Genomic DNA, 27,349 nt, shown 5'->3' with positions numbered 1-27,349 from the left:
TCCTTCGAGGCAGGAAAGCAGAAAGGCATTTTGCACAGAAGGAACAGCGAATCGACTCCTCCACAACAGCAGCTTCAAGAGGAAAATTCAGCCCAGCTGAGAGGCAGTGCCTGCGGGAAGGCAGCAGGAGCCAGAGCACTGCAAATTATGGTGTTTCTAGGAAAGGCACCTCTGGACACACTCGTTAGACACAAATTGACCCTCAAAGTGATTCAGAGCCTGACACCGAAAGCTTACATTCGCTGCTCTCTCCCCCTGTCTCTCCCTCAGGCTCCCAACAACGTGAAACTGAGAAAATTTTAATCTGCTCTGAATTTAAAGGAGGAAATACAGTGTACCAAGATCTTCATTCAACACAATTGGACTTCAAGGCAGTAATTAAAGAACAGGCTTAGCTCCTGCAGAGGTATCAATGGGGGGATAAAAAACATTTCCCACAATTGCTAAAGATTTTCACATTAATATCTGCTTATTTTTCAGACATTTCCAGTTAACGGAAAAGAGCCAACTGCAATATTCTACAGCTCCTGGGGAACAAATACCCACATTCACCCCAGCACCCGTCCCCTCCTCACTGCCTTACTGCCTTTCCCCACAGAAAAACGCCTGCCCTCAGTGCTTCCTGGGGCTGCTGTGTTTCACGAAGGCTTTAGGAGCTGGCAGAGGTGGGTGGGCAGGGGGGAGCATGAAGCACTGTGTCTAGCGCTTGCTGCGAGGTCAGCACGTTTGTATTGCAAACCAAACCCCAAGGATCAACATGGTAATGTGAGACCTCAGCAGGGTCAGAAGATTTCTGCCTCTGCTCTGGTATGCTGGGGAGGGAAGACCCAAATTATACAGTGAACATCTCCAGGAGAGCACTAAGATTTCATTAGAAACGACTACCGTTGGATAGTCCCTCTACTGCACAAAGGCCGCAGTTCCTTCTGTTCTCTGCAAACATGGAGTGGATCAAGTTGACAGATGCCTATGTCCTAGTGCAAACCAGACTCGTGCATCATTTTCCCCACTAGCACTGGGAAAGAGACAAACCGCATTGAAACTTCTGCAGGAGCAGTGCTTTGTGAGCCTGCTCCATCTGCAGCTCAGCTTCCGCTGGCATTAGGAAGCTGCCCCCTCCTACAGCCCTTTCTTCCCCTCTGTGAAGCACGGGCATTGCTGGCTGCTACAATTTACTTCACAGAAGCTTGAAACTTGCTAAATTCCATCTCAGACGTTTTTCAGAAATGTTTCCTTGCTCAGTTTAGGATTCCCCCTTCATTTCTGGAGATAGCAGAAATTAAAATGAGGCTGCAGTGATGACATGGCACTAATACAACTTCATCTTGTGGTTTGCACAAAACCTGCTTGCATGCAAACAATGCAAAGTTACAAACAGAGGCACCACGCTCACATCATGGCAGAAGTGATAAAGCCTCCCTGAAAGATGTTATATACACAAGCTTGTATATCTAAGCTCGCTGGCCTGGCCTTCTCCTATCAAGAACTATCAGTGAAGTTGCTACTTATCTCTTCAAATAATCTGAGGCACATTTTTTGGGGGGGACAAAGCACCCCAGCCCAGCATCACCTATCTCTGAGCTGCCTCCCCCATGGGCTGCAGACATCCCACCACACCCTCTGCTGCAGCCTTCTCTTACCTGAACTCAGTCCCTCCACTGCTGTCACACAGCTACAGGGATAATCTCCATCTCAGGACAGCTGGGATGTTTCTATGGAGCAGAACAAAAGAAGTGTTAGCCTTTAGCATTACCCAAATTTGCACACACTTGGGATCAAGGGTTTTGTTTTTCGCTCTCCACCACCATCACCCAAGCCAAAACCAGTGTTTCGGGGTGAAAATATACTGTCTAGATGTTTAGAAAGATCAGCCTTGCTCTGAAAATTAGATGATGCTTTCAGGCAATGTGGGATAGTTGGTGACAGGGGTCTTTCTCATGTCACAGGCCCCAAAATCACCCTGGATCAGCCACACAAAATGGGGCATTTTGACAGCTGCTTCCTGAGGTTGCCTGGAGTCCTAGAAAGGATGTAAAATATTTGTAGTAATTCCCTGAACAAACCCAAGAGGCTTCCTCGAAGCAGAGCCCTCCGCTCTGTTGACTCGCACTTTTAAAAGGTAATATAAATTCCACTTAGACTGGTTTGTTTTGATGTTGAAAATTGGTCTCCATAGACATGGTTGAAACCATGCCCTGGAGCGCAGAGGCCAGAGCCAACAACCACACGGCCCTTCGACAGCGCACAGCCCGCGAGCTTTGGGAGGTGTAAATGCCACCACAGGGGGACCAGGGAAAGGCCGGGAGACCGAGGGGGGGACAGGGCACCGGGGCCCCCCCTCATGTCCTTTGTCACTCCCCCACCACAGCCCCATCCCACTGCTCACGTATTTCCTTCACCAGGCACAGGCAAGTGGGCAAAAAGCCCCAGAGAGCTCACAGGAAGCCTACAAACATTTTCTTAAGAAAAGCTCACTCTGCATTGCCCCACAGCAGCTGCCTCAAAGGCTGACACAGTGAGGATCATGGCTGCCAAGCAGAAAGAGCAATAAAAAAATATAAGAGTGAGACAAACAGGGGGAACGCATAGAGAAAAGACAAGTAGAGGTTTTTATATGGAAATTTATATTGAGGGTAACATTCCTGCCTAACACAAGCTTTTTAATACTTCCGGATGTGCGCCTGGAGCCAAAAATCCAGTGAGGTCTGATGCTACAGCAGTGTTTAATGCAGGGATGAGGAACATTTTGCAAGAGCTCCAGGTTTCCTCAGCACCAAAACCCATGCAGAACAACAACGATTCCAACTCTGCCTCTAAAAACCCCACCACAGCACCCCAGCAGGAAAATATCACAAGCCCCCCAAGAGGCCAAAATATTCAGGTCCACTTGAGCATGGGGATTCACAGGTTGGTTTCCCAAGGCCAGCTCAGCACTGAGCACAGCTCAGGATGGCCATGAGAGGGACACCAGGAGGGGATAGTACTGAGACATGTCCCCCAGGTCAGCGGTGAAACAGGCTGGAGCTCCCTGAGCACTGCACAGACCAGCCTGTCCCATGGGCACCGCAGCTGCCAAGGCCAGCTGCTGCTCGGTTTCTAAATTACACCAGTTCCTCCCATGTAAGATTAAGCCACCTTGAGGCCACTTCAGTTTACACATGGGAGGTTTTGAGCATTTCTGACATTTTGCAGCTCATGTGCTGCCTCTTTTCCTGCTCACCTCATTTCACCCCCTTCAAGTGCACCTGTTCACATTTACAAGCTCACATGCTTCTCCCCAGGGCTCCAAAATATCAAAAGGATCACTCAGCAAAATAGCACCTCACCCACATGCAGAATGAAGCCCTCAGTGCCAAGCAACTCGGCTCAAAGCACATAGGATCTTGTTTGCTCAGATGCATCCATCACTCCACAACATGCTTCTTACCTTTTGAGACACTTCTGGGTTCATTAAATCCCACTTGTTTATTAAAAGTGCCAATAACATAACCTAGAAATAAATAAATGAGCTGTTAATCTTAAAAGCATAAATTTGAAGACCATCTTGGTCAGCTCCACATGAAAGACAGATACCAGATGAAAAAGCCCAATAATTTTGAAAGTCTCAAAATTCCTTATTTGTTTACTTATTTGACTGCACACAATTTCAGTCTAGCACAGGCCTGCTCAGGTGCCAGACCTCATTCCCAAGTCTGCTCTGTCAACGGTTGACCTTGAATGCTACATAGGCATCAGCCAGTTTTTTAAGTTTTGGCAAAAATTAGATCAAATATAAAGATCAATGCCTCTGGTTGTCACTAGTTACCGCTATGGGGAAATCAGTTACCAGTGTGACTGACTAGTCATGTTCAAACTGCAAACAATTAAACACACATTTTTGCCTAGCCGGAGTAGTAAATATATTTCAAGGAGATCTCTTTTACTCTGTACATTTCTGAATGCACCAAGAAGATGAACAGGCATAAATGGACAGTACTGGTGTGCACAGGAACTCACAAGGCAGCTCACAATGTACCACAACATGGCATAGCTAGAGCTCCAAAGCCATGAACTGAAACACCAGCTGAAGCAACACTATTAAAGAAGCTCCAAGTAGGGCTTTGAAACTCAAACACTGTTTGCTGGGATCCAGACAAAGATTGGAAACAAAAAATTAGGAAGACAGCAGCAATTATATACAGATCTTGCCCACACAACCAGTTCATACCAAGCTGCACCTTGGATCCACTAGAGGCTGTTGTCTACCTGTAACACAGAAAAAACCTCCCTCTAAATGCATAAGCATTTATAACTGAATCTGCATCTGATGGGTGTTAGAAATGTATTTTAAAAGTTACGAGAAAGCTTTGGAACTGCAATCAATTCCTCCACACAAAAGAGCTGACTGGCTGGGTCTGTGAGACCAGAGGCACTGGCTCCACAGCAGCTGCTCCAGAAGGCTTTGTAAAATATCTGCATGTCAACCTGTACAATAACTATACACATCACCGGTTCACACACATCTCTAGCACCTTGATCATCAAATACAATGAAATTCCACTCCTGGACTTCTGAAGATCTCAGAAACCAGCAAACACCTGCTGAAGGTTTTTAAGCAGCTTCAGGAAGACAGGAGCATTAAAACTCCGTATTGTGTGGCAGAGTTCATCACCACAAGACACAACTCAAACTCCCACAGCACTATTGTAGGCAGGCTTCACCTCACCCACCTCTAACTGGGACAAAATGTGAACAAAAAGCACATTTTCATGTCATCTAGGGGATTTGGGGGGAGCAGGACAGCTGATGAGGGGAGCATGCTGGCAAGTAGCCCGGCCAGGGGACACGCAGCCGCCTGCCACCTCAGGACTTCACCAGGGCCCGGCCCAGCCTCTGGGACCTGCCCAAGGACTGCCACCAGCAGCCACAGGAGAAATCCCCTCCAGGACACACCAACCCACACCCTTGGAAGAAGCAGATGCTGAACATACACCCCAAATATACCTGCAGCAGTTTTTTTGTTTGTTTGTTTTCTGCTTTTTAAACTGCAATCCAACAGCATATCCCACAGCAGCAAGGCACCGAAACACGGGCCTGGCTGTGGAGGCCAACAATATCCAGACCTGGCAGCATTAGTCAAGAAATTGTTTTATCCTGCTCTGCCTCACCCAAGCTTTAAATCCTTCCAAAGGTCAAAAAAAAAAAAAAAAAAAAATCACACCTGATGATTTTCCTAAAGGAAAAAACAATGTAGGAAGCTGAATTAAATGAGAACACATTACTGACAACGTCCTGAATATGGCTGCCGTGAGCTTGCGTGCATGTGGTTATACATGCCTGTACATGGCCATTTAAGTATCCTGAAATAGCAGTAACAATTAAAAATCACTTAATGATAGGCATTTCTTCAAAGCTGGGCTGTAGACTCTGAAACCAAGGGCAGAGGGATAGAGTATAACCTATCCTGGGAATATCACCTCAGAGCTGTTTTAGAAATCAGTCCAGCACCACAGATCAAAGAATCATCACACCATGAACAAACTTCTGCTTTTCCTTCAGATGCTCCTTATACCCACTATAAGGAGAGTTGCAAACAACATACAAGGGTTACATGGGGGCTTTCAGGGTGCTCTAAGAACAGGGCATTTTTTTTTTTTTTTTTTCTCCATCCAAAGTCCTTCCTGTACTTCGACTGCTGCAGTTGCTATTGCTGTGTTCAAAAACTTCGTATATCCTTCTACACATTCAGATCCCAAAATGCAGTTGACTGTTCTTAGTTTTAAAGAGCAGAAAACCTTATGACTATCAACAGTTATCACTCTACTACTTTTACTAACAATTCTGGCATTTTGAGCTAGTTGCAGCTTGTGTAAGTAACCACAAGAACTGAACAGCACATACCTAACTCCTTTACAAACCTTGCTTTCAACAATGCAGTAACATGCAAGTATAACTATAGTAAGTGATGATGGGATTTATAACTGATCCCTGACAATTTTTTCCCCCAAAAATTAACCTTAAACTGCCTTTTTTCATCCTTTTTATAGAAGTACATGTTATCTCCTAATCAGGAGACCTAGATGAAATTGTAGTATTTTTTTTTTATACCCCAAAAGCTAACACTGAGATTTTCCACCTAAGAAAAATACATTAAAAGTGAACATAAACACGTAGGGACTCCCAGGAGTCATTTTGAAGAAATAAGGTTATTCCGATTCAAATTCAATTCAAATTATATTATTCCAAATCATATTTCTTTGTAGTAAAATGAGAAAGCTCCTTACAGTTGCTTGACCCAGCCCTGCCAAAATCAATGACATGTCATAGTGAGAGGATAGAGCCGACATGCTGGAAATGGATCAAGGATACAGCACTGGATGACAAACTGCTGGATCATTAGCTCTTAATTTAAGCTTAGACCTTCTTTTTAAGGCAAGTGGATGAGAACAGTAAACAAAACCCATATCAATCACCACATCCACACAGTTTCCAACTCCTATTTATAGTTTTACTTTGAAATTAAGGAGAAAAATGCAAACCATCATGCCAAACTGGAAAGAGAGGGAATGGATAAGGCTGCTGCTTTATTTCAAGCGTGCCTTCCGTCATGCCCATAGAGTTGATGCACACTCCAAGTTTGTCAGTGTCCAAAGTTTTGATCTAGCCAGTTAAAAAAAATAAAGACTTGCCTTGCATTTCACAGACAACAAATATAAAAATGATTTAACTGTTAAAGTGTGTTTAAAAAAATAAGACACCAAGTTCAAGCACTCTTCTTATATGAAAGCTTAATTGATCATTAAATAGCTTTTTCAAAATGCCTTATCCACAGCTACATAGTCATAAGTAGCTTTTCAATAGACTAGAAAACTCCAAGTTTATCTTTTCAATTTTTTTCCTATCAAGATCTGATGAACAGATGAATCACATTTCACCTTCAACCCACACTCCACTGCCCACTTGAGCCACACCATCAGTCCTCATTGCTGCCCTCCTCCATCCCCCTCAGCTTGTTTAATTACCACGTTTCACTCATCCATTGGGTGTGAATACAGAAGTCTTCCATGGTATGAGAAGCAGTGTTAATTCAGTTTTGGGAAGAGAACTAAAATCATCCCATAGAGCCACAGGGCTTTTATACTTCTCTGTTAAACCGCTTTTTCCCTGGTTTTCTTTTATTTTTCTTTTTGTGTGTGTGTGTTTTGCTTTGTTTGTTTGTTTTTGTTTTTGTTTAAGAAAGTATTGAATGCTCAGAATTCATTTAAATGCCTGAAAAGGCTTAAAATTACACCTCAGGGTTCTCCTTTTTAAACTATGGGTTTAACAGCTCCTTAGTATTCCCATTGTGCACACACAAGTGTCAACTAATAATCTCTTGTAAATAAATTGTAAATTTTCCTAATTTCTCCAAATGTTCCCTTTCTCTCCAAGTAAATAAAACTTTTATTTTTCTCCTGTGCCACTCATTCATCCCCACAAGTTAAAAATTACCCATGAGTATTTTGCTTGATGACACCAAATAGGCACGCTGTGGATTCATCTCTAGGATTAGAGCCCTACGAAGTAGTATGTAATGAAAAGCAAACTGTTGGTTTCTATTATTCCACAAATATTCGGTGCACACACACATCAAATTTCCAAGCAAGCTGCAGTGGGGGCGTGTGGGCAGAAGCCACGCTGTGCAGGACTTGCTTTGGCCTGGCCTGCACCACCATCTCCCCTGGTCAGCTAACCAGTGCCATCGCATGGCAGAAGATTAAATAGGCAAAGGTGTACGAAATAGCTCATTGTAGGATGTTCCTCCATTCAGGGAGCTTTCTGCAAGTTTTCACAGGGTACTCTCAATTTCTTCACCATGGATAAAAGACATCTTAAGGAAAAAGAAACATTCTCACCACAAAAAGTGGTTTTCAAAGCCTTTCTCTGAGCTCTGAGGAGCATCCCCTCAGTCAGAATTTGGGATAGCAATGGAAGGGGCCTTGCAAAACACACAATGGCATAAACCCAGACCTATGAGGCCACAGCCACTGTGAGTTAATAGATGATCCTCACCCCTGCTTGCAAGAATTTCAAGAAAGCCCTCTTTCCTCTCAGTATTTTATTTCCAACTCCATCAGCTGCTGCCTCTCAGATCAAGGCAACTGTGCTCCCACATTCACATCTAATGTTAGCTGCCCAGATTTCACAAGTTACAACATTTATTACAACAATACCTATCCCCATACCTCCTTTTTCCAACCAAAATGCCCTCATTTATGACAATGCAACAAATGAAGAACAAGTATTCTAGGTCCACCTACTCAGTGCTGTGCTCTGCCCAATCCCACGAACATCCCTCACTCTCCAGCTCAGGACCCACCTCCAAAGCACATTTAGCAAATTCAAGAATCTACAACTATTTAATAGAAATATTTACAGAAGCTCAAATGCTAAATGAAGGATTTACTGGGCCTACACACTGTAAGTAAATATACACGTAGCAATCACATTTTATCCATCACCTCAAAATGAAACACAACTACTTCTTAACACTAGAAGTAGTGAAGAAAAAACAAAAACAAAACAAAACAAAACAAAACAAAAAAAAAACTAGAAGAAACAAAAGAGATTTCCTCTGGCAACCATTCCATCCTCTGTGTTACTCATGCTTCATAGGGTCCTCAAGGCTCAAACAAACAGGAACAAAAGAAACGTGTACCTCACTTCAGAAATTACAGCATTAATTCAGGAAAGAGAGATCCACATTCTCAACTGTTTCTTCTGCGCTCAACCTTTACCTAAGAGAATTACTTGGTAATAGAGATGCCCAAGGACTGCAGAGCTAAAGCAGTTACCCACATCTCCTGTTTGCAACCATCTGCTGCTCCTGGAATGAAGACACCCAAGTACCAAGGCAACACACTGCTTTCCCAAGAAGAGCAGCATCCATCTGCTATGGGAGGATTGATTACTAAGTCCATCCAAGTAAGTTTTCTGAAAAAAGTAGGGAGATTTACTCCAGTAATTATTGCAATTAATGCAAACTAAGGAAAACTAGCAGCACATTAAAGCTATCAGAAAAGAAATGGTACAGTATTAAAGAAGAGATAGCCAAGACAAAAAAAAAGGAGGGGGGGGGGAGAGACCAAGTAAAAGAGAAAATAAGTTGTTGTAAAAGTTTATTTCAATGTATTCTTCTAAGGCTGTTTTAGAAAGCTAGGTTGAGAGCTACAAATCCTACTAAAATAAGCTTACCAATTCAAAGATGCTTTTCAGGTGTAGCCAGAGGAAATTTATAGAATATTAAAGAATAATTACCAGAGGAAAATATTTAAATAAAATGTAGGCAAAGTGTTGAATAAGTGAATTGTACTCTTGCTTTTTCACGTGATCAAGCATGAATTTTCTTTGCTTTCTACTATCTTGAGGTAACTCTGAATTCTTGTCCTTTTTCTGTTTCAGTGGTATGGCCTTAACATGTTAGCCCATGACAGTTATGAAGCCCGTAAACCTAAGGCTTCTCATTTTGGTGAGTGTGGAAAAAGCTATCTAATAATTTTGGTTTAAGTCAAAAGATCTGTTTTCAATGCTTACTGTTGTTTGTGAACTGTTTAAGTCTTCTAATGCATTTTCAAATGGAAAAAATGACAAGGTCGATCATTACTTCTCAAAAGCATCATCTGAAAAATAGTTTTTCTAATGTTTATTCTGGATTCTTTTTACAACCATACATAATCTCAGCTATACAATTCATTCTTTGGTACAAGTAATGTGTATGAATTACATTTTTTTTTTTTTCTTCCTGAAGCATACATTTTGCATGACCACTTCTTAGTTTGAAAGTGACGGCATTTCTGTAAGAAAGATTTCAGAACAATGTCAGAATACAAGTTTTGACTATTAAGCATTATTGATCAACAAAGTTATAAGAACAGGATGTCACAGTTTCTTTTACATACAAATTATTGAGATGAAGCGTCAGGCATCTGGAGCTAATGGAAATGTTTGTTGTATGCTGGTTACTCTTGACAAGTAAAGCGTTCATGAGAAACACTTCACACTAATTTTGTGTGGGTTTGTCCCTTGTGTGGGATGGATGGTGCTCTAGAAAGAAGAGCTTAATTTCTAGATTGCTTTTAAATCATCCTTACACATTTCTGCTCCAGGCCTTCATGATGCTTCTTACTCAATTCTCCAACATCGTTCTGTTCAACCTCAACAGACTCCTGCTTTATGTTCACCTCCCGTGAAAGCTACCCTGCTGCCTTTTCTGTGCCGGTCACTTTTAACATGCACTTCTCTGCTTTAAGTGTGTTGGCTTCTGTCTCTTTTAAGCTTTAAAAGCCCTAACTAACTGTCTCCTATGCTTAACAGCTGAAGATATGATTGTGGTACTTGTGACCTTTGCATTCTATATGTGTTTCCAACTACTCCTTTCTCTCCTCTCACAAAATCAAATGCATTATTTTAACATAGAGCTTCCTAGCTCACAGCAAGTAGGCATTCAGAATTTTAATCAAGTGACACACAAATCTTTCCAGGATGTCCGCAGCAGAGCAGACAGGAATGCCGAAAGCCTGGTGAACGTTCTTCATCTGCCACCTGATGTATTTCTGCACCCAAATAAAACTGCAGCAGCGAACTCTGGGTCTGGCTGAAGCTCTTAGCTCTACCCAGGCCAACCCCCGACTTTCTAGATCATTTTATTTCTGCTCTGCCTTGCCAGAAAGACAAGCAACTCGTGGGCACAGCAGGAAAACTATTCCTTGGGCTGTCCCTAAGGCCCGCGGGTGTGATTTTTACAAATGCTGACAAAACGCCTTGGGTGCCGGGGCTGGGCGGTGTGACCCCACCGCGGCACCGCCGCTCCCTTCACGGCCCCGCCGCCCATGGCGGCCGTTAGCGCGGCCGTTGGCCGGCGGAGCCCCGCCAGGGGGCGCCGTGGGGCTCCGGGCCGCGCTGACGCCGCAGCCGACGGGGGCGCGGCGGCCGCCGCTGTGCCCGCCCCGTCCCGGAGCCATGGCCGCCGCCACGAGCCGCCGCTGGGCCGCGCTGGGCGCCCTGCCTCTGGGGGCCGTTGGGGCCGTTGGCGGCCGGGTCGCGCCGCGATGGCGGCGCCTGGCGCTGCCGGGAGGCTGCGGGCCGCGGATGGCTCCTGCCCGCGGCCTGGCGGCGCAGCCCGGGCCCGGCCGGGCCGTGGCGGTGGAGGTGGGGGGCAGGTGAGCGGCCGAGCGGCACCGGGGGACCGGGAGGGAGCGGGGATCGGCACCGCCGCCTCGTGCCCAGCGCCTGCACGGCGCCCAAAGGCGGCTGGAGCGGGCGGCGCCCCGCGTGTGGGGCTGACGGGCACCCTGTGCGGCTGGAGGCTTCCCCCGAGCTGAGGGGATCGGGAACCCTGGGGCAAAACCCCCCCGGAGTTGCTTGTGTGGGTGGAGCTCCCCCCTTCCATGTGTCATGAGGGTTTTCACATCCGCCCTGAGGTGCAGGCGCTGCCCTGTAGGATAGGTGCTGGAGGGGAGCGTAAGAGGCAGTGGAGAGTTGACATCGCTGTGGGTAACAGATGGTTTCTCTCCCGCAGGAAGATGGAGCTGTCTTCTGGAAAGCTCGCTAGGTTTGCTGATGGGTCTGCTGTTGTTCAGGTAATAAATAATACTAATAAAAAAAAAAAAGAGCCTAGAGTTTGTGGAACTTCACAGCTTTTGGGTGTGAGCAGCCATCATTGATGTGTTCTAGCCTGTAAAAAAGTTGTGCCAAGTCTCAAGTAGCAATTTAATCCCTAATGAAAGTGCAGCTATCTGTTCGGGGCAATGACAGGCTTTTTTTCCAACAACTCGCCTAAATCAGAGAATTATGCAGTTGTTTTTCTGCAGAGAGTATTGGGAACCGGAGTATTAATATATGAATACGTGTAGGACTTCAGTTAATACTTTGGTTGCAGATAATCTTTTTTTATTTTTTTTCCTCTTGATCTAGCTAGGTGACACAGCAGTAATGGTCACAGCAGTCAGTAAAACCAAGCCTTCTACATCTCAGTTCATGCCACTAGTGGTAAGTACTAATGACAAAACTTGCTTTGTGATAATCAGTGACAGCCTTTGCTGTGCTAATTATAAAATAGCAGAGCTCAAGATGCTGAGGGGAGAGAGGAAGACAAGCAGCAGAGTACAGAGCTTGGACCTCAGAACGGCAGATGTTCTGTGAGAGCATCGCTGTATCTGTGGATGAAGTGGTGTTCTCTAGTGTGGTGTTCTCATTGCTGTATCTGTTCTGAAGTGGTGTCAGTGGGTATGCTCTCTACTGAGAGTTTTGTGAACTTGGATGTCTCCCACAGCATCCAAGTTTCAGACATTGTATTTTAGTTGTGTGGAAAAAATGGCCTCAGTGTTATGCTCAAAGGGTTTACAAGTGTTAAGGATTAACGATCCCTATTCTACCTTAAGACTGAATAATAGTGGTTTTCTCAGAGGGTCTATCCTCGGACATTGCCCGATTAATATTTGTGTCAGTGACCTGGAATTTTTGGTCATCACGCAGGGCGCAGTTGATTCAGCATAGACCTTGCTCTGAGTCAGAGATTAGAGTATAGACCTTCTGAGGTGTCCTCTCCAACTTGAACAATTATGTGACTTTGTAATTACTGATCTGTTGTCCTTAGGAATCCTAGTTTTGTTTTTTAAAAGGTCGACTATCGTCAGAAAGCTGCAGCAGCAGGAAGAATTCCTACAAACTATTTAAGAAGAGAACTTGGTACTACTGACAAAGAAATTCTTACAAGCAGAGTAATAGGTAGGCTGAATCATTTTATTTATGATATTTTAAAAATATTACATAATACCTCCCGAGCCTCTGTGAAGAGGTAGTAACTTGCAACTGTTGCTTGCAAGGTTGATTGTTTCTGCAGCAATGTCAGGGAAAACATACCTTGCACTTACTTTTTGAAGTTTATTGGGGCTAATTGTAAAAACTTCAGTCATCTGGGGCTGTATGCGTAGTCCTTTATATATGTGTCTGGGTCTCAAGAACTTCCATGTCACCTTAGTGTATCTAAGATCGCACCTTCATGAGATGTTACTTCTGCAGTTCCATATCTGCCTGGAGAGGCAGAAGAAAGAACCGATTTAACCATGGCTTAACCTCTCTACCATGGCTTAAGACTTTCACGATTAAGATAACAGCTTTTGAGGTTCAATGTGTACATGAAGCTGATGTCAAAAAGTCAACGTTTTAAGACTTCATGAAACGAGTTGAGAGAGAACATCCTTTAAGGCCTGGGTTGTCAGAGTTCTACACACTTCAGACAAAGTTAGGGGTAAATCCAGACACCTTAGAAGTAGCACACAGTCCTCAAAGAAAATCAGTAAAAGCATTCCTGTCTTTTATGTCTCTTCATTGGAGGCATTTCTGGTAAAATACTATTTAATAGACCATTTGTATCTTAAACCATAGAAGACATTTTTTAATGCTCGTTACTCTGTGTTACGAGACGATGGATATACTCACCCATATATACCTCTTATTTTTCTCTGAGTGCTGGTGAAATTTTAGAGTTGATTACATCTCATGCTAAAATTTCTCTTCTCATTTGTTTGGGTTGTTCATTTAAACTATCTTGTCAGTTTCTTGTGGGGTTTATTAGAAGATAAACTGGATAATGACTGCCTGTTGAATGCTTACACTCTGAATGTTTCTTTTGCAGATAGGTCAATCAGACCACTCTTTCCAGTAGGCTACTTCTATGATACACAGGTAGGTCGTGCTGACTGTCCTTAACTGCAGCTACCTTTAGAGTGGAAGATTCGGGCATGTCCAGTGAAAATTATAAGTGATAGAAAAGCAATTTTTATTAGCATCCAGCATGGCTTTACAGTTTGAAAAAGTCTAATTCTGTAATTCTACTTTTTAGTTTCTCATTTGCATGTCTTACAATGTCTTTATTACATGCTAGTTCTCAAAATGTATTGCAGAGATACAGAGAGAAAATTCAAAAGTGCTCTGTTACAACGGGAGAGAAAAGGTTAATAAGTGTTACATGTTATATTTTTCACATGTGTTTTCGTAAGCCTTCTGGCTTAAGCACCTGAACCAGCTTTCCTTTTTAGCTTTTAAAAATTTGGAATGTTTTTGTTTTATTGTCCTGAGCTTTCTATTGACAGTTAATAAAAGTTTATAGGTCAAAATTATTCACTGTCTTTTATCTTATGCCAGATCCTTTGTAATCTTTTAGCAGTAGACGGTGTCAATGATCCTGACATTCTGGCAATTAATGGAGGTAAGAAAACTCAAAATTATTGCTTGTGTGATTTTAATATAATTCATTTTTGCTAATAGATTTATATCTCAATTCTAGCTTCTGCAGCTCTTGCCTTATCTGATATTCCATGGAATGGTCCTATAGGTAAGTACATATTCTGAAATCCTGAGTATCTTGAATATAATAGGCAAATTAGACAACATTTTCTTACTTCTAAGAAGAATTGGAGTCTAAAGGCTGCTATCTTTTGTTTAATGTGCTGAAATTCACTTTATGATGCATAGAATTGTTGTGCTTCACAGCAGCATTTTTTTCTGGTCTAAATATGCTTATATAAGGATTTATAATCCAGAAATATTGTAATACAATGGTCAGCAGCTTCCTTGAATTTTGTCTTTTAAAGAAACTTAAAGCATTGTGGAAAAAGTAGCTGTATAAGAATACTTTTTCTCTGGGAACTCAAGAAGAACTTTGCCATTGCAAATGTGTTATGAGAACTGTGTCACTGCAAATCTTTATTTATAAAAATAAAGAACATAAGTGCTTCAAAGTGATACTGCCAAAGAGAAATTGAAGAATAAATAATCTTGCTTTATAGAGTTGTTTTTAATGTATAGCTGACATGCTAATATTTTAAAACAAATCCTTACCTTAATTATTGCTTTTAGATGTATAATTGTGAGAGTCAAATGATACCTTTAGAAGAACTTTTATTATAATAATAATTTTCTGGAGTTTGTTTCTAGGTGCAGTAAGGGTAGGACTAATCGATGGAGAAACTGTTATCAATCCGACCCGAAAACAAATGTCTTCTAGCATTTTAAATTTAGTTGTTGCTGGAGCCCCACAAAATCAAGTTGGTAAGTGGGTTAACTATCAATACCTGTTGGGTGCTCAGTTTGAAAATTGTAGGCCACTTCTTACAGATATTTTTTCAAATTTTTGAAACTTCTGTTTCTAGGCAATAGTAGGAATGAACAATATTGCTAGATAACTTTGGGGTAGAGTAAATTCCGTTGTTATGCAGTTTAAAGGTAACCTATATTGTCTTGGTTGAGTTGTAGATTGCTATTGAAAAATAAAATAGTAATTAATCTAGTTTCTGACTTTCCATTGGTAGTTATGTTGGAAGCAACTGCTGAGAATATATTGCAACAAGATTTCTGTCATGCCATCAAAGTAGGGGTGAAGCATACCCAGCACATAATTCAAGGAATTCAACAGCTAGTGAAAGAACAAGGTGTTGTCAAGAGAACTGTTCAGAAGTTATTTGTTGCTCCTGAGGAGATTGTGGAATGTGCAAAGAAGTAAGTTCAGAACAAACAATTTTGACCTAATTTCTGTTAAGTGATTCAGAAATACTTATTAATGATTATTTAATCATTTGTGATTAAAATGTTTGGGATCTTGTTCAAGAAAATGTTTTCAATGTTTAGAATTTCTTGCTACATTTTCCGTAGAAATTTAGGGACACTGCCTTCAGCTCTCCTTTTATGCTTAGTGGGAAGGACGGGGCAAAATAAGTGGTGCAAAAACAGTAAAAGCGTTGCAAGCTCATGTGCCATTCTTGTGGAATGGTGACATGAGGAGCCAGGGTTATGTTGGCTTTCATGAATTTTGTCATGGAGGTGATGAGGAGAAGGAGAGCAGCAGGCAGGATGGACAGCTGAGACTAGTGTTTGTAAATGGCAGTCTGGTGCTTTCATTCAAAAAACAAACATCTAGTCTTCAAAAGATACTATTTGTGTAATTGCATTTCCGAAATTTCTTTCTTTTCTTCCAAAAGACTTGCTTTTAACAAGATCTACGCAGTGTTCACGGATTCTAGCCATGATAAAGTAAGTAATCAATTCAAATGTGATTTGATTTAATATAATGAAATTGTAGTAAGACTTAATTTCTTGATGCTAACCTCTTCTCATCTGAATGTATGTGTAAGAGTAATGAATTGTCTTGTAAATTCTTATCTGCCAAAACTAATTTCTTGTGATACATAATTGATCTTTCTGAAATTGTGTGGAAGTCCTATTTTTCTTTGAGTCTTACAGAACTTTACAACAAACCCAACAACCCAAGCTGCTTCTGTTATTCCACTCTGTAGAGTTAACTGGTTGCAAATCCTGTCTTCTAGATTTCTAGAGATGAAGCAATTAACAAAATAAGGCTTGAAACAGAAGAGCAGCTGAAAGGTATTTTATGCTTTCTTAGTACTTAGAAAATGCTTATATCAAACTAGTGGTACTTAAAATTACAGTGTGCTGTTTGTTGGCCATGCTATTTTAGAAGTTCTCTGAGATTCATTTCCTAATTTCAGTTACAGTTTCTTTTTTTATACCCAGAAAAATTTCCAGAGGCTGAGCCATATGAAATCATGGAATCTTTCAATGTGGTCTCTAAGGATATTTTTAGAAATCTTATTCTGAATGAATATAGAAGGTAAGTATGTCAAATCCTTACTGTATAATTATTTCTGTCATTTTTTTTTCTCCGATACCATAGTTTCATTGATTTCATAATTTCTGCTCCTAACTTTAGATGTGATGGAAGAGATTTGACTTCCCTCAGAGATATTAAATGTGAAGTGAATATGTTTAAAATGCTTCATGGATCAGCCTTATTTCAGAGAGGTCAAACACAGGTAGTATTATTAAATTATTTAAGTTCTAAATATAATGTATCAGAAGCCAAAAGGCTTGTACTTTTTGTTTAAACATTAAATTTCCTTATTCTATCCTGATCAGAATAATGCGTGCTGGAAGTCTGTGTAATAAACAGGCTTGCTATTTCACACAGTGCTGTCTGCACAATTAAGATCCCTGGTTTTTAAATGAGTTTATTCAGTTTTAGTGAACAAACTGCTACTGACAGGGTAGGAGGCATAAAATCAGTATTTTTAAATGTGATCACTTGTAAGATTGTATAATCTTTATAAATCATGAGTATTTGAGAGAAGAAGGTTTTCAGAAGTGGTTGATGATGGTATCATGTTTGTTGCTGAAATCATTTTTTTATTCTTCATTATCAGTATGAAAAGTTGTAAAACGTAAAAGTGTCTAAGAGCTGTTTGTTTATCCCTTATTCTAGGTTCTCTGTACAGTTACATTTGACTCCATAGAATCAAGTGTAAAATCAGATCTTATTTCAACAGCTGTGAGGTATGTGTATATGGTTTTCTGTCAGTGGTACTAACAGAGGGTGAGCACTTAAACACATTTTATAAAAGTTGCAGTTAATAAGAAAACATTAATTCCATTGACATGTGTGGAGTTGGAGTGTACTGCAGTGTGTGCAGTAAGGTGCTGACATTTTTAAGGTTTGTCTGCTGTATGTTGCATCAAAATTGGCATACAGCATTGATAAGTGCCTGTTCTATTCCTGACAGCTAGGAAAGCTGTTTAAATGTCTACAAAGATACAACCCTCATATGTTAACTCAAACATGGCATGTTAACTGAGACCATGTTTTTTAACTCATTTACTTAAATAAATAAATAAATGGGGGGGGGTGTTAATGAATCAGCAGATCTGCAGGATTTACTTGGTCAATTTCTAGGTAGAGTTGAATATAATCTTACTACATATAATATTTAGGACACGTTTGGTTGATCTTTTTGACATGGTCTTGTTTTTTTAACAGTGGAGTTAAAGATAAAAACTTCATGCTGCATTATGAGGTGAGTTTCCACAGCTTTCTGCATGATTTATATAAGGGCTTCATGTCTTGCTTTCAGAATTGAAATTGTTTAATTCCAAGAATATGAATTATCTCTAGATCTGCTAGGTTTTGCTAATTACAATTTATATATGAATTTATCCTGTAGTTTATCAGCAGAAATGCTGGTTTCCTAAAAAGCACTACATAATTTATAAGCTGCTATTTTATGCAGCCTTTCTAATAGTTTAACATCAGGTTAGTTTCTTAAAGACAGGTTACTACTGCAGGCAGGATTAACCTGCTCAATTACTTTTAGTAAATTAATGTGTGCAGCTGACATGCTACACTAATAGTTAATAAGTGCTTTTACATCTCCAGTCTTAGTCAGCCTTTGGAACTTGCCCAAAGTATTTTGTACAGGCAAGAGATGTATTTGTGTCATCTGTATGACAGAAACAAGATTTCTGATATGTGGTTTGACAAGTTTAATTAGAGTAAGCCTGTTGTCCTATTCCTTGGCTACCTTGCAGCTGCTTTATTCTCTTTTGTTATGGGGAATTAAAGCATGAACTAAATAAACGCTGTCAACTAATCCTGACTTGCAAACTAAGTGACTGGTAGAAGTTGTGTGGTTGTTTAATATTTAGCTGTTTGTTGTTGTTTTTACCTTGAGATGCACCAAAACTTCAAAGAGACTTTTTCAAAGTGTTTGTTTTGAAATGAAAAAGAAGCAAGTTAATCTCCTCTATGTGTGCTTCTATTTTTTTGCTCTATAGTTTCCTCCTTACGCAACAAATGAGATTGGTAAAGTTACTGGTGTAAACAGAAGAGAACTTGGACACGGTAGGTTAAAACTACAGAAGTTGTTTTACGCTGTAAGTTCTAATATTTTGATTGTCTTTTATTTATGGCTTTTATTTGTATTTTATCAGGCGCACTGGCAGAGCGAGCATTGAAACCAATTATTCCTCAGGATTTCCCTTTCACAATACGAGTTACTTCTGAAGTCTTAGAGTCAAATGGTATTATGGCTTTCTTGTTCTTCGAGAAACAAGAGATAATTTGTTCTTAAACAAAAAAACAACTTTGACAAACTACATATAGATGTTTTTGTAGACAACAGATTTCAGTTTTAAGCTTTTTAATCTTGGTGGCTCCAGAGTGAGGAATATGTTAACATGTACTGAAATCCATTCTTCATTATTTAACCACAGCTGGTAACCTTCCCGACTTACAGATAATTCCTGTTTTCTTTATCTCCCCGTTTTGGGAGGAAGCTATTGATTTCACCTTTCTGCAGATTCTGCTTTGTGGACAGGAGTTCCATGAGAGCAACCTGCAATATCCTAGCAGTATAGTAAGATTTGGTGTCTGGGAGAAGGAGTTACTGAGGAAAGGGAATGAGTCCCATTTGCAGCTGACAAACTCCCCAGCTTGATGATCATTTTTTACTCAGTATCACAAAAGATTCAAACTATTACCAGTTTCTTGCTAAAGTGCTTTTGCTACAGAAACTGTCTGGTAAAATTATTTATTGTAGTATGTGTATGGCTGCGTGGTATCTTCTGGTTACCAGAACATTAATTTTCCAACAGTCAGTGAACAATATTACCAGCTAGTCTCGTTTCGAATGCTTGTTACCAGGGTTTAATACTATTTTTCTCCTATATTCTAACTCTGTAGGGTCATCTTCAATGGCTTCTGCATGTGGTGGGAGTTTGGCATTAATGGATGCAGGTACAAAAAGGATGAACTGCATATGATAGTGTGTTAAAGGATTTGGAAGTAACCAAAGCTTATTTAAAAAAAAATAAATGTACACTTAATTACCACTATTAGGAGTTCCAGTATCAAGTGCAGTGGCAGGTGTAGCAGTGGGTCTCGTTACCAAATACAGTCCAGAAAAAGGAGATCTTGAGGACTATCGTTTGCTGACAGACATCCTGGTGAGTTTTGGTAGCACAGTGGTTTCTATTGATGTTCAATTCTGTAAAATACCTCTACATCCTTTTTGTAACATTATTTTTACCCACTTAATTCTAGAACATACACTACTGGACATATTTATTAGTAGTTTTGTCTTCTGTTTTGTCTTGCAGCTGCCTCCATTTAAAAAAAAATCTATAAAATGTCTAGTCATGTTAATTTTGTGTAACTACTCAGTTGTTACTTATAAGCTCTGATAAGTGTACTATTTCAAATTTTGTCTCTAATGGAAGAAAGGGTCAGAATGATTGGAATCAGTAGTTTACTGAAAAGCACGGTATATTGGAAGGAGAGCAGTTGGCAAGGTTGCTGGGGAGGAAAAATGCATGTGATCATGCTGCTGCTTCCTGTGGCAGCTGGTGATCATACCAAGTAAATTGGGGATTTATTCAAAAACTAGTCCACAAACACAAAAGCTCTCAGCTTATAAGAACTGAAGGCAACTGTGTTAATCAGGAATGGTGAAGTAAGGGTGGGGAAAAAAAGATACGAATCTGAAGTGACACCAAGTCTGCAAGGGGCTCCTAGTCTATTTTGGCTTACTGAAGCCTAGAATGCACTTTTGGTGTAATGAGAATTGGTACTGAGACATAGTTACTCCAATTTTTCTTTCTCCATGTACTGACAGGGAATTGAAGATTACTATGGTGATATGGATTTCAAAATGGCGGGTACTAATAAAGGGATAACTGCCTTGCAGGTATTGTAACATGAAAGATTCATTTTATCAGTCTTCAGGAATGTCTGTCTAAAAAAGATTTCCCTGTATATTGATGCTACTTAACTCACTACTTAACTCTGTATACATTAGGTTGATCTAAAACTACCAGGAATACCAATAAAAATTGTCATGGAAGCTATTCAGCAAGGCACTGGTAAGTCCATGTTAAGATTTGCACCCATTATATTAAGTTCTAAAATGTATTAAATTATTTATTTAAATATTTTATTTGGGGGGAGGGGGGAGGGGCTAAGATAGGCATGGGGATTTAAAAAAAAAAAAAGTTCAGTGTTGTATGCAATGCTTGAATGTTAGTACTTGATACAGAACGAACTTTTGTGTTTGAGAGCATTTAGTCTTCAAGAAAGAAAAAAATAATCTTCCCAGCATGGTTATGTTCCATATGGTTGTACATAGTGTACGTGAAAGTGTGTGCTGCTCCTAGAGGTTTACGTTCTTGTTAAGAGAACAAAAAAATACTTAATGCACATGATATGATTCTAATGATGACCAATTTAGATCAATGTATAACTTCTGGAAAAAAATGCGGTGAAACTTGTGGTAGAGCAAACAGGAGGGGGGAAAATAGGTAGGCTAAAAGTCCTTGACATCTCAGGGAGTTCATCATTAACATGTAGTAGCTCAGTACTCCTTAAATAATATGGGTAACGAAGGCTGAAGTGCAGCTTTGGGCAGTGAAATTGGATTGCTTTTGATAGGTGAAAGTTTGGAGAGGCAAGAGTCACCTAGTTGCTATTCAAGTATTTGTTGTTATTAATACAGTTAACAAACACTCTATTCCATGTTTGTTTTAAATCCAACAGAATAATGCTATCAAAAACAGCAGCAAACTGTTTCTTGCATATCATAAATTCAAATATACCTACTATTGAAACTTACTGCTGTTTGTATTCTGGCATGTACAGCTAAAATATTATTGAGCCATATGAAAACTGAAGGTACAAGCATTATTAAGGATTTCTCTAGTTGTAAGAAATTTCCACTCAACTGTAGTGGCAATACTTTAACAAGAAAACATTTATTAAAATAGAAGAACTAGTAATTCCTGTTCAAAGGTGTATCACTTCAAGAGGATCAGTTAAAGTTTCAGGCCAGTATATCATAACTTAGCTAATCAAAGCTACACCCTGTTGCTCTCATCATCTCTAATTTATTTAAATAACAGCATACAGTTCTGTGCTTCGTTGTTAACGTTTTGGTCTGCATAAAGTCAATACATGTGCTGAAGGTGTAGAACTAGTACACAGAGCAGAAGGTCCTACTCCAACAAAGGTACACTACCTAAAATGTGTCATATTGCTGTGATATATTGTTAAATTAGGCAAGAGGTAGATTTCATGAATGGAAGTTATATACTTTAATATAAATTTATTTTGCTTTTGTTATAGTCTTATGCAAAACTTTTTTCTCTTCTTCCTTTTCCCTAACCTCTACAGCTGCAAAGAGGGAGATTTTGCAAATTATGAACCAAACACTGGCAAAACCCAGACCTAACAGAAAAGAAAATGGACCGGTTGTAGGTAATTATTAGTTGCATGTTGATATGAATTGATGTCTTTTTATAGTTTATAACAATAAGTTACTGTTTAAAGCAGCTTTTTTAATGAACGTATCATATTTTTCTGTCTTTTGTGATTTCTGAGGGGAGTTGTTATTTTTTTATTGCCCTGTGGGGCAATACTGTTCTAATTCATTGCACATTAGAAAGCAGAATAAGCTGAAGTTGTGTGGAACTCACAAAATGAGAATAGAGATAGATGCAAGCACTGGAATGGCTTAAGGTAATTTACACTCAAATTACTTATGTTCTAAGTTTTCATTAATTCTAATACTTAAACATAATTTCATCAGTGTTCAGCATATAATAACTAGCCATTAAAAAAAAAAAGGGCTTTTGTGATGGTATTCAGGATCATCATACTTAGCATTTCAAAGTATATTTATGTGTTCTTTCAGAAACTATCCATGTGCCATTATCAAAAAGGTTAAGGTTCATTGGTCCTGGGGCCTATAACTTGAAAAAACTTCAAGCACAGACAGGTAAGACATCTTTGTTTTCCTGTGATCGTTTATCCTTATGTGTTAATAGCTTCTCTTCCCGTACAAAAATCACTAGTATGGGGTTTTAATTAGTGGAACTTGGTAGCACATAACAGTAGCTGTGCTAGTAATTTAAGTGTTAATGCTACCTTTCATGTCCTTTCAGAACCTAGACAAAGGTAAGCTTAAACTTTACAAATTGTTTTGTAGAACACCTCTGTTTAACACCTGAGGGCATTTGTGCTTCGGTAGAAACATCGTAGCAAGTTATATAGGAAGAAATATTAAGTGTAGAAGACGCTTTATACTGCAGCCTGTCTAACAGTGTTTAGACTAGTATGTTTAGCCGTTCCAATACTCAGTACAGATCAATGTACAGTAAAGGCTCAATAAATAAGAGATTCCAATGTTTCAAACATATAAAGCTCATTTTGGCTATTCTGTTGTGTTGTGTAGATTCTCTGCAGAAGTGCTTATAGGTTTTCTTGCAGCAGGAATTTCCAGAAGTATGGCGCACACATGAATGAGTGGTGAAGCCAAGCACGTCTGATATGTTATGAACATGTTGCAGTATAGATCAAATATATGTAGCCTTTCTGCCTGTAGACTTAAGCTTTTTGATTAGGAAGAGGTACTGAGCTCTTTTCTATGGTGCTCTTGCCATGCTTTCTTAGGACTCTGTGAGGAGTTTGTATCTGCTGTTAACATGCTGGGAAATGTTAGAAATAGAGCTCACTATCACATGCAGGAGTGATGTGTACTGGGGCTTAAACTAGTAACAAGTAGTGTGGGAGAAGTTTAGTGACCTCGTTACATTTCTTTATAAAAAAAATTGTTCTGCTTGACATTAGGTGCCAAATTCAAGGTTCTGTACTGCCATTTCCCAAATAGGGCAGCTGATGCATTGGTAGAGGTTGCACTAATGGAGGTCAAAATTAGACCAATAGCTGCAGTTGGCCTCAGAAGTTAGTGGGCAGAATTTTTAAAGCGTTAAGAACTGTAGGTATTTGAGAGGCTGCACTTTGTTCGTTACTTTCAAACCAGTGAAACTAGACTTAATCCAAACTTTACACCTCGCCAACATGATGAAGCTAATAATCAGCCACTGTTCAGCCATGACAGAGGTGTTTCTGCTGCGATACCATTAAATATATCAGATTTTTCTGAGCACTTATCTGTAAGTACAGGTTCTTTCTTTCGTTGGTTAATATAGCAAAATTTTACACATTCCCTATTTTTAGAGAACTACATTTTTAAAATGTTTGATGTTTATAGCGTATCAAGTAGATGTTCTGCTTCAGCTGCTTTGGACTTGGAACTCTTTTAATAATCTAGTTGGCTCAGGTAGTGCTTGCTAGGGGGCTGGATTGGAGAAAAGAGATTATGCTACTTTGACTGCAAGCATATGTGGCCTGTTGGATGGAAAACTAGTCGAGAGGTGTGAAGAATTTTACTGTGCAACCTTACTATGTTCTAGCTCTGAAAAACTTTAATTTCCATCAGCTATTAATGAAAGCTACAGTTTAATAATTAAATTCTGAACATTAATAAAAAAAAAAGCTAAGATTAAATTAAGTTCTCAAGATTTTTTCCACTTATAGCAGGGTTATAGTAAGCAACGATTGTGCAAATGTAGATGGTTGCATGTGGAACACAAGTTCGTCCAGGTTTTGGCATGTATACCTGTGACATGGTTTCTATACAGTTGTATGTAGAGCTGTCCAGTGCCTAATCTGAAGAATATTTGAAATGATGACTCGAGATCTTTGTCAGACTATGCAAAACCACTTTGCTCTATGCAAGTCTTTACTACGTGCAAATTTTCTGCTTGCTGAAAAAATAGGAATGTTCAGTGAGGATTCTTTCATTAATAAATTCTATTTCTAAGGTGTAACTTTAAGTCAGCTGGATGAAGAGACGTATTCTGTGTTTGCTCCCACACCTAGTGCTATGCATGAAGCAAGAGAGTTCATCCGTGAAATCTGCAAAGATGATGTAAGGACAGACTTCTTGTTAGCTGTTTCAGTTTGCAGTTTCTGAGTATGTGTCTTACTGTTTTTTTCCTCTTTTCCCTACAGCAGGAAGTTAATTTGGAATTTGGTGCAGTTTATACAGCCACAATTACTGAAATAAGGTATGAAAAGTGCTCTGAAATTGAATTGAATTTATTTACATAGATATATTTCTGATAGGATTATAAAATTGGTTTTTAAAGCCAAACTTCTGATGGTGATGTTGGCACCTGCATTATTCCTAGTATTTTGCTGTATTGAAAACATTCTCTTAATAAGGCTTTTTGCTATTTAGTTATTAGAATGTCTCCTTTAATTACAAACTTGAAGGTCTTTTTTCATCTTTGTATCTGAGAGAGATGATTGGAATTTTCTTTCACTTTTTTGAAAGGACAAATCTTGGATTGAAATGGCAAGCACTTCTTGGATGTACTTTGTATTTTAAAATAGTTAGGACAGTGTAGTTTCCATCCGGTTTAGATTAAGGAGAAATGCATAACCATGGTTGAGAGGAGAATTTAAAAAAAGGATGATGCTTGCGTTTGGAATAAATTTGCAACACAAGTTATATACAGACTTCTATCAATGTATTTTTGAAATGACTGTTGTGCTGTTTTTCAGAGATTCTGGAGTGATGATAAAGTTGTATCCAAACATGACACCAGTGTTACTTCATAATTCACAGCTTGATCAAAGAAAGGTAATGCATCCTTAAACAAGTGTAAACTAGAGATTCTAAAACACTTTTTTTTGTTTTTAAATGAATTCTTAACTAACCTAGTCTCCATCAGCTATAACACACATACTAGAGTCTAGAGTCTATTTTTGTAACACAAAAAGCTGTCTTAAACAAGAAAATGCTGCTAGTCTAACCTTTGCTTGCCCTGTGGTTAGAGCTGCAAGGAGTCTCGCTGTATGCTTGCTATCATCGTGTTGTTGATACTTTTATGGACATCACATCTTTTGGTCTAATACCCTTTCTATGTAACGTAGAAGTCTGTAGTTCATTAGTTGACTAGTTCATTGAGCCACTTTAGTCCATGCGTGGTTGCTTGAGATGTAGCAAGAAGACATCTGTATGGTGGTTTTTTCTTTGTTTTGTTTGTGTTTTTTGTTTCCCTCCTGAAAACTGAGTTTTTCTGAAAAATCCTCTGTTCTAGATTAAACATCCTAGTGCCCTGGGTTTAGAAGTTGGACAAGAAATTCAGGTAAATTTTTTGAACTTTAAAATTATAACAAACTGCTGTTCATATTTTAGTACTTTTGATTTTTTTTTTTTGTTGTTTTGTGTTTCTGAAGGAAATACTTTGCTATATGAGATTGCTTTTCTGTGCTGCTTAAATGCCTGATCACCTCCAATCAGAGTTAGTGTCATACCCTTGCTATCTTAGGTACCATGTTGACCTGACCAAGCAGCATAGACCAAGCAGTGTCTATTGTATGTGGTTTTGCATATTTTTTTTGTTTTCTTTTAAGCATTTTCCTCTCTTTTTTTAAAGCTAGTTCTATCTTTAAGTTGATCAGTCTCATATGGTGATTTAACGTAACTTTATCAGATCTGAAAGTGGTGTGGTGGGCTTAAAGTGGTAAGTTTTCTTAACAGGTTAAATACTTCGGACGTGATCCAACTGATGGTAGAATGAGGCTTTCACGTAAAATTCTGCAGTCACCAGCCACAACTGTGCTTAAAACCCTCACAGACAAAAACAGCATTATGATGGGAGGTAGTGTTCCACAGTCGTCTACTTCATCTCAGTGACTGGTAAGGCCACAGGAAACATTTGACAGCTCAGTACTGTGCCTTCTTTACAACTGTTGTATAGGACTATCAGTCTGTTTCTTGTACCGTAGAGCTGATGTTCAGTGTTGTGTGAATGCTGCTTGCCAATTGTTACAATTTATCATAAGGTAGCACCTTGCCTTCCATATCATTTAGTTCTGAAGAGCTTGATGCTGTAAAAAGAATACAAATTCCTTGACGGTTTCAGTCATTCTAGAGAGTGAACTTTCTCCAAAACCAACATACCTGTTAATCTAGAATACCTGTTAAATATTCTGTCTTTTCTACCCTACCACCATTTTTTATATTGGGGTAGAGGGAAGGGCAGGGTAGGGGAAGGTGAGGTTTTTGTTTGTTTTGTGTTTTTTTTTTTTTCAGTTTTCTTGAAACTGAAACTCACTTACTGGAGTGCCAAAAGCTCTTCTCTAGAACTAGTTTCCAAGCATGCATTTGATGATAGATTTGTCTCAACTTTTCCCAAATCTATTGTGTGTATTCTGTTTTCCTTAGGAAGCTGCTAGAGCTGGAAGGTATCTGATCATAAGATTAAGAGTAATTGTGCAACGAGGTTGGCAAATGGAGTTGCAAATGCACCCATGATAACAAGGCGATCTGTGGCAATCTTCTACAAATGATTCACAATGCTAGAAGAAATTAAAATTCACTGAAGAAAATTACAGTCTTTCAAACAGTGTTTCTGAATTTAATGTCTTGATGTTGGTTTGTTACAGTATTTTCTTTCTCTTTCAGGAAAAAAGGCCTGGTAGTTCATGGAAACATGAGCCACCTTTGCTTGAATCTGCAGATGTCTTCACAAGAATCTGTATGTGGATGGTAGTGAATCATATTTTTAAAATAGATGGTATTCACACTTAAAGGTGATGTAGAACTTAAAAGTATTCAAACTGATTAAAGCATTGTTCAGA

The 27,349-nt window shown here is 39.5% G+C and overlaps 1 protein-coding gene across 2 annotated transcripts; it reads left to right on the top strand.

Annotated features, from left to right (window-relative positions):
- Positions 1-11,076: 11,076 nt before the first annotated feature.
- PNPT1 (polyribonucleotide nucleotidyltransferase 1) lies at positions 11,077-27,137 on the top strand. 2 transcript variants are annotated; one of them, XM_032184811.1, is made up of 29 exons: positions 11,077-11,177; positions 11,537-11,597; positions 11,932-12,006; positions 12,639-12,744; positions 13,655-13,704; positions 14,164-14,227; positions 14,306-14,353; positions 14,956-15,069; positions 15,330-15,516; positions 15,996-16,047; positions 16,341-16,398; positions 16,549-16,645; positions 16,745-16,847; positions 17,294-17,364; positions 17,846-17,882; positions 18,640-18,706; positions 18,796-18,885; positions 19,547-19,600; positions 19,703-19,809; positions 20,478-20,549; positions 20,661-20,724; positions 22,028-22,111; positions 22,548-22,631; positions 24,520-24,626; positions 24,710-24,765; positions 25,265-25,343; positions 25,804-25,851; positions 26,247-26,405; positions 26,934-27,137. In XM_032184811.1, the coding sequence occupies exons 1-28, from the start codon at positions 11,107-11,109 to the stop codon at positions 26,400-26,402; spliced, it is 2,262 nt and encodes a 753-aa protein (XP_032040702.1). In that variant the 5' UTR covers positions 11,077-11,106; the 3' UTR covers positions 26,403-26,405; positions 26,934-27,137. The 2 variants fall into 2 exon arrangements, with proteins under 2 accessions (XP_032040702.1, XP_032040703.1); XM_032184812.1 differs by lacking the exon at positions 26,934-27,137 and having other exon boundaries at positions 26,247-26,406.
- Positions 27,138-27,349: the final 212 nt, after the last annotated feature.

This window comes from Aythya fuligula, chromosome 3 (assembly GCF_009819795.1).
Source record: "Aythya fuligula isolate bAytFul2 chromosome 3, bAytFul2.pri, whole genome shotgun sequence".
NCBI classification, from domain to species: domain Eukaryota; kingdom Metazoa; phylum Chordata; class Aves; order Anseriformes; family Anatidae; genus Aythya; species Aythya fuligula.
The sequence above is the reverse complement of the archived record's forward strand: the minus strand, read 5'-3'. Positions and strand labels throughout refer to the sequence as shown.